At 41.0% G+C, this 14,695-nt stretch overlaps 2 protein-coding genes across 10 annotated transcripts in view; one reads left to right on the plus strand and one right to left on the minus strand.

Annotated features, from left to right (window-relative positions):
- Positions 1 to 14,695, plus strand: part of LOC113003250 — a 52,250-nt gene that overhangs the window by 9,208 nt on the left and 28,347 nt on the right. The window lies entirely within an intron of this gene.
- The window catches only part of LOC105204055 (MAP/microtubule affinity-regulating kinase 3), a 282,108-nt gene that overhangs the window by 8,886 nt on the left and 258,527 nt on the right, over positions 1 to 14,695 (minus strand). The window contains exon 1 of one of the 6 annotated variants that reach the window (XM_039458944.1): positions 1,867 to 2,406. The exons of the other annotated variants lie outside the window; for them this stretch is intronic. Within the exon in view, the coding sequence (XP_039314878.1) occupies positions 1,867 to 1,958 (92 nt within the window). The 5' untranslated portion in view covers positions 1,959 to 2,406. Of the gene's footprint in view, positions 1 to 1,866; positions 2,407 to 14,695 lie in introns of those variants that run through there. 6 annotated transcript variants of the gene reach the window in all.

A 14,695-nucleotide genomic window follows, 5' to 3' on the forward strand; every position in this document is an offset into this window, starting at 1 on the left:
TAATACTAAATTTTTACGTTTTCATAAAATTAATTTTAATGTAGATAATGTAGATAAATTAATTTGTCATTGGTGAAAAATTAAATATGTACTAATAAGTACTTGAAATATCAAGCTACAATTTCCATTGTTTATTTACATACAAAATCAGTATCATCATCAACAAATTCAAAATATAATAAAAAATAATTTAAATAGTAGTACGCAACTCTCCCTTATAACAAAAATAAGAAGTTTTTGAAACAAAGTAGAAATTTGAAATCAATCTTCCCTTTTTGTAACGATGTAAATGATAAAAATTTGAGATGCGTTTCTATAATTTATGTTTATATATAATGACATAAATAACACACATAAATTATTGAGACGCGTCTCAATGGGAGAGTTCAACACAAGCATAAAATTTTAAGTCTAAAGCACGACAGACGTAATCCATAACATTAACGTTTCAATTCGTTATTAATATCAATTTTACAATGATTCTGCAAACGATTACATAAATTCAGATACTGAAAATAACGAAAGAATTAATACAACTAATTAATATTTACGCATTAAAATAAAATGATGCAGGACATTACATAATTATCGGATATTTCCTGTAATCAGCTTTTCTGTAATCGGTATTTCGCGTAATCAGTCCTAGAATAGCGCAAAGTCTAAAAAGTTGAATATTGAAATACCGAAGGAAGGTATATCCGTATTCCGATAATCAAAGCACGGTGTATACGGTACTCCAGTATTGAATCGTGAGTATCGCTGGTTTCGAGCGGATGCGCCGAGCACGGCCTCGGAGCGATGCGTTTCTGCTGCATCCTCGACTGCTGCGGGATAATAGTCGAAACGACCCTGAAGCCGAGGCCACGGTTGTTCGTTGGCCTGGGCGATTACGTTTCTTTTCCATCGTCGTAGAAGCCGCGCGGCGGTAGCGCGTGTTCCTGGGAGCGCGCGTTCGCGACAAACTCTCGGCGACAAATCGCACGAGATCCGATTAAAGCTCGCGCTTGTCCCGCGCTCGTTCGCAATCGCGCGAACATAATTGCCGGCGTAAAGCGACAGGTGGTCTCGCGGGCTTGATAGGGAAAAAAAATTAAGAGGCAAAACAAAAAGCGCGAGAGATACGTCCCGCACACCGGCGCCGTTAACGATCGTCCCTTCTCTCGCCACCTCTCGCTCTGAAAATAAACTCGCGCGGCCCGTGACAAAAGTGATCGATGAACGCGGCGATCCAGATATCCCTGGTGATCCACGGGCGAGCGACGGGAGATGAGTTCGTGTATCGTAAGATGGAGCCACGAGGTGCATCCGAGAGAGATTGCATTCTGCGCAGTATTCTTCATTTGAACATAAGCGTATTTGGCTTCTGTCAGAAGTAAAAGGCGATAACTCCGAGGGAGATTTTTATTCTTTATCTTTGATATAACTTGTTTAATTAATTATAATATAATAATTAATATTTTAATATCTCAAAAATTATACCTATACAGCACAGCATACTAAAAACATAACATTGCAGCAATAGTAAAATGTCAGCTCCAGAAACATTGATACGTAATGTTGCACCAACGCTAATACAATATTGTATATGTTGCTGCAATGTTGTCGCAACATTACGTATCAATATTTCCGAAACAAACATTTTATAGTTGTAGCAATATTTTCTAATGATTTTCCTATTTTGTACCGTACGAGTAGCGCGTTTGCGTTAAATTTCATGGATAAAGTTTCGAAATGTAGTTATTTCGAGGGAAGATTTTCTCTTACAATTCAACTTGTTCGTGATACAAAGATCCTGCTTTTACGGATTTATTGCTAATTGACAGTTATCTTTTACATATCGTCGGACAAGCTGATAGCATCACCTACCGTACACCGTTCTCCGTCGCATTTACCTCCTCGTGCTCGTAAATGCTCGCGCGCCCGCGTCCGATGCACTCGCTCGACTCGGATGCGCGCATCCGTAAGTACTTAAATTTAATTGCCGGCCATGACCGTTACATCGCGGCAGTTATTTCGGTCTTAATAACCCGGGTCCACCGGAGCTGTCGCTCGGTTGAGCGGGGTCATGTCCGTGTTACGAGTCGCGAAATCGCCATGCGAGATGCGCAAGGTCGAAACGCGCGAAATCATGCGTGGAACGGAGCGAGCGATTTATTGCGTCTTTCACGCATAAATATTCGAGACGCCGCCGCATTGATATGCGCACGAGTACTGCGCGGAATAATAGGTAACGAGAGATATTTGGCATGCAATGCTCGAGGCGAGGTTTTAATAAACCGTCCAATGCGCAACCGAACCCGTACGGTAAACCGGTCCGCGCGCGAGATGCTTACGGAAAATAATTCGGGCAGTTTGGCGAAGAAAACCGCGTAAACATGTTCACGCCCCATTCGTATAAACTGCGTGTTCGTAGTTGTGCAGTTGTGCACACAATTTGTTTGCCTCGGAGAAACATCTTAATTTAATTATGACGATAAATTCCTTCGAGAGAACCAGAAATAAATTTTTCGCTTGAATAAGAGCTTTAGAAAAAAAATCTTCAGCACTGCTGTAATATTCAAGATTAGTTAACGTGCTAATTGCATTGTAAATTAGAAAGATTTAGACGGATTATTTAAAAACACGTGTATTATATATTTTTTTATAATAGTATAATATATAATGTAGTATACATAATATCTGTTATAATAATATGCTGTTAATAGCGCAATGCAAATTCATTTGTTCTAATTTTTTTTTTTAATTTTACTTGTATATATGTATATCCCACATCGTTCATTCAAAAGCACCTGAATTATCATGTCGTTACAACGTATTATCAAGTATACATTTTATTGTAAGATTGCTGCAACATAGTATTACAAAATTTCCAAAGTGAACATTTCACCGTTGCTGCAGTGTTACCGCAACTTTTCGCAATGTTTTGCAATGTTGCAATGAGATACTTTTGCAATCTTTCTGTGACGTATGGGCGTTCGATTTCAACGAGCGAAAGAAAATATGCTTCCAAAGAACGATGAAGAAACTTACGAAATAATCTACGTGCATCGATAAATCTGTGCTGCGATTGGGCATAACGATGAAGTTCGTGATGACGACGACGACGACGACGACGACGAGGTTGTGCACCCGTCGGTTCGTCGACCGTAACCCGCGACGCGTATCTCTTATTTTTCCAGCTGGCACCCCGCGCCGATTCCGTGCCGCAGACAATGAGAACAAAACGGGTTTACGGCTTATCTCGTCTTAATACGCGTCGTTTATCAGCGAGTCGATATAACGCGCGCGGCGTGTTTACCGGCGTGAATGATGACGCGATCTTTTCGGCCAAGTATCAGTGGCACCTGGCCGCGCTCGAAGGCGCTTACTCGCGTCTATTAACTCCTTCATCGCTAAAAACGCGTTCAACCGGGATTGAAAATTCTCACGATAAAGACGTGATCCCGGTCCATCGTTAGAATGACCATCGTTTCTTTTTTTTTTCGAGCTTGAGCTTACTTTTTCCAAGGTAAGCTTACGTAATTATTCTAAGGTTTATATCAGCTATTAATGATGAGTATCGAACTTTATTCGCCCCTGCGCTCTAGCTGTATAATCTTCCGTTATTACATAGTACAACGATATTAATGTTAATTAGAAGTCATCCCGCGTTAGTGTTTGCAGGGTTACTAAGGTTTTACGTGTAATATCGGGAGATTATACGGCTAATGCGTAAAAACAAACAACACACAATGCGATGGTCATTAAAGCCGAGATGAGTTTTATTTACAATAGTTATAAACGTAATGGGCAAACGAATGAAAAGTGCACGAAGGAGCGCTAGAGTTGCCAGTATGTCCAGCTAATTCGTTGTTTACGAAAGAGACTTGAGCCTTTAGCCCGTAAGAAATTGATCGATAATTGATTTATAGTAGACTAATCGATTGTGTTTGATCAATTTCTTACGGCTTTAGGCTCAAGTTTTTATTGTAGACGACGCATAAGGAGTATCGATCGCAAAGCGTTAATTCTTTTGGTACCGAGTTTATATTTATCGGGACAAAAATAGAAATTATTCAATATACTTTCTTCAAAAGTGTGCGACTCTAAAATCGTCGTCTATTTATTTTTAATAGCCAAAACAAATAAATAGGAGCGCTATAATTACCAATATCTCCAGCTAAACTATCGAACGCGTTAAAATCGCTTCGTAAAGCGTCAATTCTTTCGATATAGAACTTATATTTATCGGGACAAAAACCAAAACTGTTCGATATCCTTTCTTCAAGAGTGCGCGACTCCAAAACCGTCTATTTGCACATTTTTAAGTACGCCAGAGAACATATATACTTACGTGTAAAAATATATTTGGGGATACGTTGAGAGAGCGAAAGGGTTAAATATCTCTGGCAGGTAATCGGCGTGATATCGCGATTCGTGCGTTACCGGCGCACCGTGCGGATCTCCTCTGCTCGCGCATTTTTTTTACCCTTAGCAGGGGCCACGATGCGTGGGCGGAAGGGATCCGGCCAGACGGGGTCATCGGCCATTCCTTGCGTTTCGCCCTTCTCGCGCGCAGATACGCGTCTTCGTAGTCGCAGCCTACATCGCGTGTAAATTAATCCCAAACTTTTCAAAACTATAGAGGCAAACTGAAATTTATTGACGCGCTGCAAGATATACGAAGGAAATATACCATAGAGGACATAGATAAAAAATTCGAAATTCTTCCATGTCTCTCCTCTTAAATATTATTTTTTTCATAACGCGCACCGTGCTTACGTAAAGCGAAAAATAGCTATAATCGTAAAATATAAAATGTCAAATCAAGTATCCCCTACAGAAATAACTTTGGCACCACGAACAGAACTCGTCTCTCTACAAAAACAATATTACATCATAGAAAATATGGATCTATATTTCTAGATGTTTGTTAATAAAAAGACGAAGAGATCGCCTCTCTTCGCGGCTATTTACAGTCATTATTTCATTAAGCCCTTGGGGATAGACGGTTACCGTTCCGTGTATCAGTTTCTCTCTCAAATAGTTGTTCCAAGCTGAACTAGCTCTAGGATCCAACCTACATCGCTCACATAAAGAGCGGCTTCTACAAGATGACATGTAATCTACGGGCCACAAGGGTTCCGACGAGAGGTTAAAGGCGGGTCGCTTCTCGAATACCGCGAGAATTATTGTCGGTGAAGCGGTTTAATTTTCAAACGCGTTTGCGGTCGTTTCAGTGCGAGCTGTAATTTCCGTGCCGCGCCATCCGCCATCCGCCATCGTGGGTGGCGTGACGCGAAATCGGCGGTATACCGAGGCGGTAACGGTAGCGATAAAAATATGCCGCGTCTCCCGATGCTTTACGATTATTGTTACGCGCAGTCGGCAGTCGCGACTAGAGTCGGAAATTTCTGAAGCCCGAGGGCGAAAGGTTTATCGCGAGTGTTTCGCGCTGTATCGCGCGACAATCGCGCAGTTGCCACGATATGAAAAATAAATGAGTAAACGAGGCTCATAAATAAAGTCTCGCGATAAATCTAATAACCAGACGACAAATGTTTTCTGCCTTTAACGAAGCCAACTCCTAACAGCGAAAATTTCTCTCCGTCGTAAATAATAACTCAACGTTGAGTTTAATTAAAGTTTGAATTAATCGAAACATGAAATGTGTACAAATCCAATTAGCTGTTCATTAAAATATATATGCGAAAATATTAATAACATTATTTCCGAGTAATCTGTTAGATTATACTTGGAAAGATGTTAGTGTTAAATATCTTCCTGAAGAAAGTCTATTTAAATTAGCTCAAATAAATATATTTATTTTAACATTATTTCCTTGATTTAAATATAAACTTTATGGGAAATATTTTTTTGAATCAAAGAAATGATGTTAAAATAAATATATTTGCTTAAACGTAAAAATATTTTTTTCAGTGTGCATTATAGGAACCTTTTTCTCCCTTTCTCTTTTTCTTTCTTTTTTAAAAATATTATTCAACGTATTGGTTCTATTTGAAAAGTTTTTTTTATCATATTTCCACGGTCTTAGTACGCGATAGTGACTGATGGTACATTTCTACTCTTGATTTAGTACAACTTGCCGAACTCACCACAATGCTTTAAAAAAAAAAAATTAAAAATAAAAAAAATGTATAAAAAGAAACGTGCGCGTCAAAACCTGTGATGTCGAGTATAATTTAGTCGAGCGTCGAGTCGATTCAATAAACAGGATGAACAAGACGTTCGATGAACCCGACGATGACGTGCATCCTTCGAACGGCGGAGGCTGCAGGCGCTGCGGGACGGCAGAAGAAGAAATGATCGAGAGACGGAAAGGTAGAATGAAAAAAAGACACGTGGGGAAGAAGGGAGGCGGCGAGAACGGGGGGTGGGAGGGGGAGGGAGGAGGGACAGGGTCGAGAGAGGCGGTGGCGGCGACGGCGGCGGTCGGGGTAAACCGGCGCGGAAAAAACTCGGAGTAATTTACAACAATCGTAAACGTAAGCGCAGGCGCAGCCAGCTTGATTCATAGTGATTGCCTAACGGAACCAGCGCGAAAATTTACTCGCGCGCTACTCGTCGCCGACACCCAACATACTCCCGTCGAAAAATGACATCTGCATTCGGCCACCGTCACTGCCTTTGCACGCCTGTCAGTCACGACACGTCTAATTTATTCGCGCGGATTCGCTCCGTGTGCGAAATCGGTGTAGTGGGGAGTCTGGTCTCAGAAAATCGTTCCTACGCAAAATTAGAATCTATTATTAAAGCACTTCGATAGACGCCAAGAGAGAAGCGCGAAAAGTCTCCAGAATTGTCAAGAGTTATTCGACGCGCTTCGAAATATCAGTGTCTCGGCGCCGCGCGCCGTTCCTTTGAAATTTAATTTCACCTTTGCGAATCGGAGACGACGATCGTCGTCGATCATCTCCAAGTATCTGTGGCGCTGGAATCTGACTCGATTGAAATTACATCGTGGTTTCGATCCCCCGATTTAATCATTTATGATTTATAAATGAGAAAGTCATGGCAACAGCTAATATTTCTGTTACACCATAATCGGTGTAACTCCCGCCCAGCGTAGTGTAACAGTATAGTATGTACATACGTGTCCGAGGCACGCGCGTGGGTGCACGTGGACGCGTACTTGGCCAAGTGTCCACGTGCACCGGCTGCGACCGTCGCCGTCGTCGCGTCGCACGTAACGAAGGGCTCGCGACCGAGCGATGGCAATTATCTCGAGGCGAATTCGCAATTAAACGAGACGATATAATTTATCGGCGGACCAGTTGCTCTTTCTCGCGAAAAGGAGGCTGCAGCAGACACCGGGGTACTCGGCAGGGTGGAGAGCAACGGGACGGAGGGATGGGTCCAGCCGACGTGGCGCGGGCCCCCTCCGTGCGTTAATTTATTAATCAAACCTGTTCCAGGACACCTTCCGCTCGTCGGGAGTGGCCCGTACGCGCTCGCCATGTAATTGATAATAAATATAACGCGGGTCGTTTTACTTACCGGCGTCGACTGCTCGTCGTCGACATCGTCGAGGCGGAGAACACGGCCACGGCGATACACACACCTGGTGTGTGACGGTGCGATCCGCGCTATGCACACGGTCGAGAGGGATTTAAAGCCGCGCTCCGATACGTCTGCTGCGTAAATAGCCGTGTCGTCGCGCGTAATCGTTTGGATATATGAACTCCGCTAGAATAAACTACGGAGGCATAAATCTCTCCTCTCTCTCTCTCTATCTATCTATCTATCTATCTATCTATCTCGTTCCACTCAACACTCGCATCACCGTATCCGCCGCCGCGACTTGTATTTGTATCTGGATTAGGCGTGGGAAATTAAACTTTCTACACGCGCGAGAAAGGATTACGCGCGATGCGGAAAAATGCCGCGATGCACCCTATCGCGAGCGTGCGAATCGATGTGATGTCGTGCTGAATTAACACGTCGAGTGATCCGATTCGTTTTCGCGATATCGAGCGAACTGCTGTGAAAATGTGGTGTACGAGATGTCTCATAAATTTTCTCGCGATTTCATAAAACCCACGATTTTTTATCGTTTTCAAAATTTGTATTTTATTTCTGCTACATAATTATCTTGATGGATCAAATAGCTCTATTAAATTTCTCTCTCTCTCTCTCTCTTTCTTTCGCGAAGATTAATTGGAAATTAACTCGGAAACAAAATTTACGTGTCTATTTTGCGAATCTGCATTCTACAACTGTATATTTTTGGCACGAAAGTTTGAAGGTCGAGGGGAATATCAACGAGAGAAGATTTTGACGAAGATCCGCATTTTCCAAAGCTCATCTCACGCTTATCCGTACGATAACTTTCGAACGTGCCTCGATATCCGATCTCCAAATCGCGGCTTTACCTCGAACTGCCTACGTGCTCACCGATCGTCCATTTCCGAAAGCCTCTTCTGGCTCGGGAGTTTCACGTATAACTTTTTCATATATATATATATATATATATATATATATATATAACCTGTGTAGTTGTTTCTTTCGATTATTGCCTAACGCAATTACGATAAATCACAGTGTTTAGGTCCGATCGTTTTTCTCGCGCTTTTCTGAAATCCGCAGTTCCCTGAAACGATGCCCTCTCGTCAAACGGATCGTCCCCCCGTGAAATTCGCGTTTGCGCTCGCGTGGAAACGCATTTCGCGATCGTTCCGATTTTTCTCGGTTTGTTGACAGCCGCGACGGCGAAAAAAAGCCGGATGGCCCGGCCGGTGAATTATGGCTGCTCGGAAGGGGCCTGGGAGCACCATTAAATGTGACGTCGTATAATAACCGCATTAATATTGTAACGAGCGTCGATGCTCTCGCCCGGATCCAACGTACATCGTATATCGAGGCACATACATCACCCCGTTTCTCTTTTCTTTCGCCGTACTCCTCGCTCTTGGGTTCTCTCGAAGCGAGTTGGAGAGGAAGGGACGACGAGGCCCGTAAGACGGAGCGAGAGGGAGAGCTTCCTGATTTGGATGCGGGTTGCAGGCGCCGATGACCTCGGATCGCCACCCTGGGGGGTCCTGGGGATCCGACTATCCTCGCGGTTCGTTCAAGAGTGTATAAGAAAATGGACATCGGCGTCGAGTGAGAGAGAGAGAGAGAGAGGGAGCGAGGGATTTTGAAATATCGCATGGAATATGTAAACGGCGGGTGAGAAGGATTTTTCGATTCGCGATGGGACCACCGAGTTCTTTCCGGTGATATATACATGGCGCCTTGGATTCTTCTCCCGAATCCTGCCGGGTGTCCAGATCCCCTTCGAGGTTTATCATCTAAATTATACACGATTAATTTACGCGCGCACGTGTGCAAATATCAGGATGAAAATTTTGAGAAATAGCGCTTTCGTGGATCGTTTATAGAGCAGAGAACGCGGTTCAGTTTCAATCCATTTTCTCTAACATTATATTAATTTTATATTTGATATTTAAATATTTTATTAGGGGAGGCTACTTGACCAACTCTTCAATTTGAATTTTTATAAACAAAATTATAAATAAAAAGGGCAAAAAATGATGAGCATTAAACAATAGTTAATCTATTACTCAATAAATTTTCAAATTTATTAAAATTGAGAGATTTATCAAAGAAATAAATTCTGTATCAGTATCTAATAATATTTTCATCATAAATAAAAACTAATATCTGATATAGGAAATTAATGTTTCTCAAATACATTTTTTATAGTGTATATCAAATAGCCAAAGCCGAGATAAAGTAACTGTAATATTGTTAAGTAAGAAATAATATATTAAAATATTATTAATATATTTTAATATATTTTTATTTATTTTTAATTTATCGAAATAAATTTAAATAAAACTTAGTTATTTACTTAATTTTTAATTATAGAATAATTTTGAAAAATTTATATTAATTTTATAGTTATTTCTTAACCGCTAAAATTACTTATAGATTAGATATGTTTGTATCTAGAACAAGAAAAAAAAATATTATAAAGTTCCTCATTATTAAAATTATTTATCACGTGTATTTAAAATCCTAGGATAAGATTAGCCCACTTGTTCCATTAATCTATTTTTGCAAAAAATAGTTTGTAGTATGTGAATAGACTAATAAATAAAAATAAATTGAGGAAATATATTACATTTACTGTTAAAACAGACATGAAATATTCAAACAATTGCATAGTAATTTAAGAACAAAAAAATATAAGACTAAAAGTATTTACTCGCCTACATGATTTTTTGATAATGTTTTATATGTCTTGAACAATATGCATCTGTTTCGATTTTAGGCAATTGAATAACAGTGTCTGTTATTCAATACAAACACAGTTACAGCTAACTTCAATGTTCTGTTTTGAATATATTGAGATCCAAGATCCAATTAATCAACTTACCCCTCTAGTTAACTAAGCGCAGTTTCCCCTAATATTATTTATATGACAAAGATCAGTAAGGAAAAAGTAATATTTAATCCGTCTATACATTTTAACTCCATTTATTTTCTTGGTGATCACAATGACTATAATCGTAAAGCTTATTCCAGGATTTCAGCTATAGAAAGAGCTAATGTGAAATGTTTTGTAATTATATTAATAGAAAAATCAGCGGACGCGTAACAATTCAGGTTGTTCGGCTGCGTCGCATGGGGACAGAGAAAATCCGCGATTTCGGCTTCGATCCATTAAGCCTTAACCGAGGAGCCGAATAAATCACAAAGGGTAGCCGGTGAGCGGATCGACGCGCGTCGCTTCGTCTGGATAAGCGGGGTGGAAGCGCGCGGAGCGGTACAGAAAAGTCGGGTACACACGTCGAAGATGAGCGCGGATACATCATGGTGTACGAGGGTTTGAGCGGGAGCACCGGCCGAAGCCCAGGGGTCGAACCCGTGGAATATTTATGGCGACCGCGCGGCTCCTATTTTTATTTGGTACGAGAAATCGCGCTTTGCGGAGAGCTCGCGGGAAACCCGAAAAATATACCCCCCGTTATTTCGCTTTATCTCCGGCCTATCCGGACTCCTTCCTTCCCCCGTCGCTCCATCCGGCCCTTTTTATTCAGCTCATCGTCCTCTGTCGCGTGTTTTCACACGTTTTCCCACGTGCGGTCTCGTCTCGCTCTCAATCTCTCTTTTCGCGCTGGGTCGTAGAGAAAAACGGTGGCGCGTCTTTTACCGCGAGAAAGTCCCTTTTATCTTCGCGCCGAGAATCCGTCGAGTCTTTGAACGTCGCCGGCGAGACATGCTAATGCTCGTTGGCGCGATGAAATTCTGGTGGCGGTGGCGAAATCCCGAATTTCAATAAAAGCGATAGCGGTCCCCTTTGCGATTCTTTTGTTTACCGCCTAACTTACACATGGATGCCGAAAGTGTGGCTTCAATGATCCACGCGGTAAGCTATTGTACATTGAGATCATTCCGTCAATCGCGAACGCGAAAATGTTATGTCGTGATAATCTAAATACGGGTTCGTAACTTCGACAAGTAAATTCGAATGACAATACCTTGAAGAAATCAATAAATAAATCACGGTGCTTAAACAGCCGGCATTCACCAGGCATTCGAGCCATTCGCCATTCTTCTGTTCAAATCCGCACGAGCGAACCAGTAATTAATTTTAAGCTCGAATTCACAATAAGCTAGGTTGACGCGCATTCCACGGTCATGATAATTGTGAGAAAAGAGCGAGAGAGAGAGAGAAAGGGAGAAAGAGAGAAAGAAAGGCAGGAGAGCTGGGGACAAAATCCGGGAGAAGCTCTCGGGTTTCCGTTCGAACTAGCCGCGTTGCCTATTGTTGCGACATAATGCATCATTATGGCGGCTTACTCGCTGCAAGAGATGGCCCTTCGCCTCCAGGCGGGGGAGGCGGGGGGCAGGAAGGGGTCGAATACTCGCATTAAGAGCCAGATTAGCGGACTTCCATGGATAGCGTTCGGTTAGTTAAGGGAGGGATACTTTTCAAGGGGATTCCCTTGGCCGCGAAACAGCGAGGGTGGTTGAACTTCGGTAGGAAAGTATCGATAATTCTGCGGGTAGTTTAACGATACACGCGAGTCCATTTTTCCCCCTTGCGATCGATTCCCTTCCCATTACTCTAACTCGCGTCCCTGCCTTGCAAATTCGTAACTTATTGTTGTACATGCATATGGTTCTTTCTCTCTCTTCTTATCAATATTAAAATGATATCGAAACAATTTGTATAACCCAGATAAATTCTTATATTTCAAATTTCTTATTTGATATCTTATATTATACATCGCGGAATTTTCAGTTAAGAAAAATAATTCAACATTGAAAATCAATACTATGTTATGAAGCAAGTAATATGATAATATTGGTTGAGATAACATTTGTTTCATGTCTACTATTTTATTCAAATTGTTCCATTATACTATTTTTCATCGTGGCTTTTCAAGGAACTGTTATATATATATACGGAATATTTCGATATAATTATAACTGCGGCCATATAATTATATCGTAAAACTGCATCATTCTGTTCTGTTGGATTTCGAAAAACGGGAGGGGATTTTAACGAAAGGCAATGTTTTTCGGACCGACGTGCGTTCGGAGGAAATCTTGCGAGATCCGTCTCGAAGGGTCACGTGAAGAAGGAGGAGGGGAACGGCGGAAAAGGCTTGGGTGGCAGGGTGCCCATTAAAAGTTCCTAAGGGTCAATTTCCAGTCAAATACACTCGAACGGTACCTCGTCGGGGCGCTTGGGCGGTTTCAGGCCGCGAAATCAATATTAAAGCTGACCGTGTCTATGAAAGGAAATATCGAAATATCTCACTGGAAAATCGACATTTTACTAAGTATTTTTATTCAATAAAAATTCATGGATTCTGGTTGATCTGTTCTGTTAGACACATAAAACGTTTTTAAGTCTTTTTTTTTTTAAAGAGTAAAGAGAAATATATAAGTATGTATATCAAATATAAAATGAAAAAATCAATATTAAATTTTCGTTTTTTTTTAAACACATTGCGGATGAATTTAACGTCTTAACGATAATATTCTTATCCGATATATTTGACATCTTCTTGATTTATTCTATGAGTCATGCTATGATTAATTTATTTATATAGCTCTGAGTAGTGTTACACATATAGATTACATTATTATTACATAAATGAAGTTATTAATACCTATATTTAAATTTCAGTTAACGGAATTATAACACTAGGGATTTGATAATTGAATAATGACTCTACCTTTACTCAGACCGAGTGTTTCATGTTTGAAATTGTAACGCTAAAGATGACTCCAAAGAGAATTAAAACGTTCGTTTATGTTATACGAGAGGAATAAATCATTTAATTTAATTATCTAAAAAAAGAATGTTTGTTACGCTCTTCCAACCGCGTTGTACTCTTACTAGCTCTTATAGATCACTTTTGTTCTTTTTTTTTTAATTTCTTTCTTAACAAGAATCTGATCGAAAGGTTTTAATTGGCAAAATTTGCAAAAGATAGCAGATATCTTCGATAGCGTTAATAAATATAGCAAACTGAATGAAGTGGCATGTCTACCTCACTCGTGCTCATCGCGTAACAAAGGGTTAAGACCGAAAACACGATCGTGGGCGTCGAGGCGGGGAATTAACGATGGGCCAACGTCGGCGTCAGGAGCATTGGCACTTTTGCGGTGTGCGTAGGCGAATATATGTGTGCGAAAGACCAAACTCGACGTAAGAGAGCGAGAACGAGAAAGAAAGATAGAGATAGATAGAAACAAGGACGTCAAGGAGGAGGCAAAGAAGGTTGCCGGGAGGTCGTGGAGCCGTGAAGGGGTGCGATTCCCGTTCGAGAGCGACGTACCGAACCCCTCAGGTTCAACGTACAGATAGAGAGAGGTCGAGGGAGCTGCTGGGAGCATTGCGACGTCGAACATCGTCGACGCTATCGACTCCTCAGGGTCGATGCACGCCACTCAACCTGACCTAGGCGTCGCACGCATATTCGAAACTATTCCTCACGCGTTGTTGCGATTGGCATTTTATTCCAAGAACGGCGGTCATACATTTAAATTCTGTTTTAGAGGACAACTTTCCTCAGCTCTTTTATCTATATATCGCAAATGAGATTTTCAGAAACTAAAAATTTACAAAATAACTTTTCATCGGGTGAAAAATTTGTAATCATTCCAGTGTTTATCATATTATTATTAATTATTATCATGGCATCTCTATTGAGTATTTATGCGAGTATTTTATTTATATTTATAAATTAGATCAGAAACATTCATAAATTATTTTTAAAATTTCCTTTTACGATCACGTAGCGGCTTGCTCATAGTAATTAATTTACTACGTTTATTATGGCGCCCAAAGAGACCATATTTATTTAATGTATCTGAGTGCACTGAAAAGCACGACGGAAATCTCGTGACAGTATTTTAATGCAAATTTAAATGCGTCAGAGCCGAACAATAAACGATAAAAACGCCTGCATGCGGCCTATTATTCGTTACTTTTATCTTTTCATAACGGGGGTAAATTAGAGCTACTCGTTAATCCTCATTGTTTCGCGAGCGTTCGGCCCCCGTACGAACGATCAATTTGTAATCGAATATATTCACCGTGTGTGCGTCGCGACGAAAATGCGACGCGGCGCGGAATCCGTAATTGCGAGCGTTAAATTTCACAGCGTGTATGCGGTGCGACGGTATGATCGCGGCCAGTCGAGCCGGAAATCCAATTTCGGGAAAAAGA

The sequence above is a fragment of the Solenopsis invicta genome, chromosome 16 (assembly GCF_016802725.1).
Source record: "Solenopsis invicta isolate M01_SB chromosome 16, UNIL_Sinv_3.0, whole genome shotgun sequence".
Lineage (NCBI taxonomy): Eukaryota > Metazoa > Arthropoda > Insecta > Hymenoptera > Formicidae > Solenopsis > Solenopsis invicta.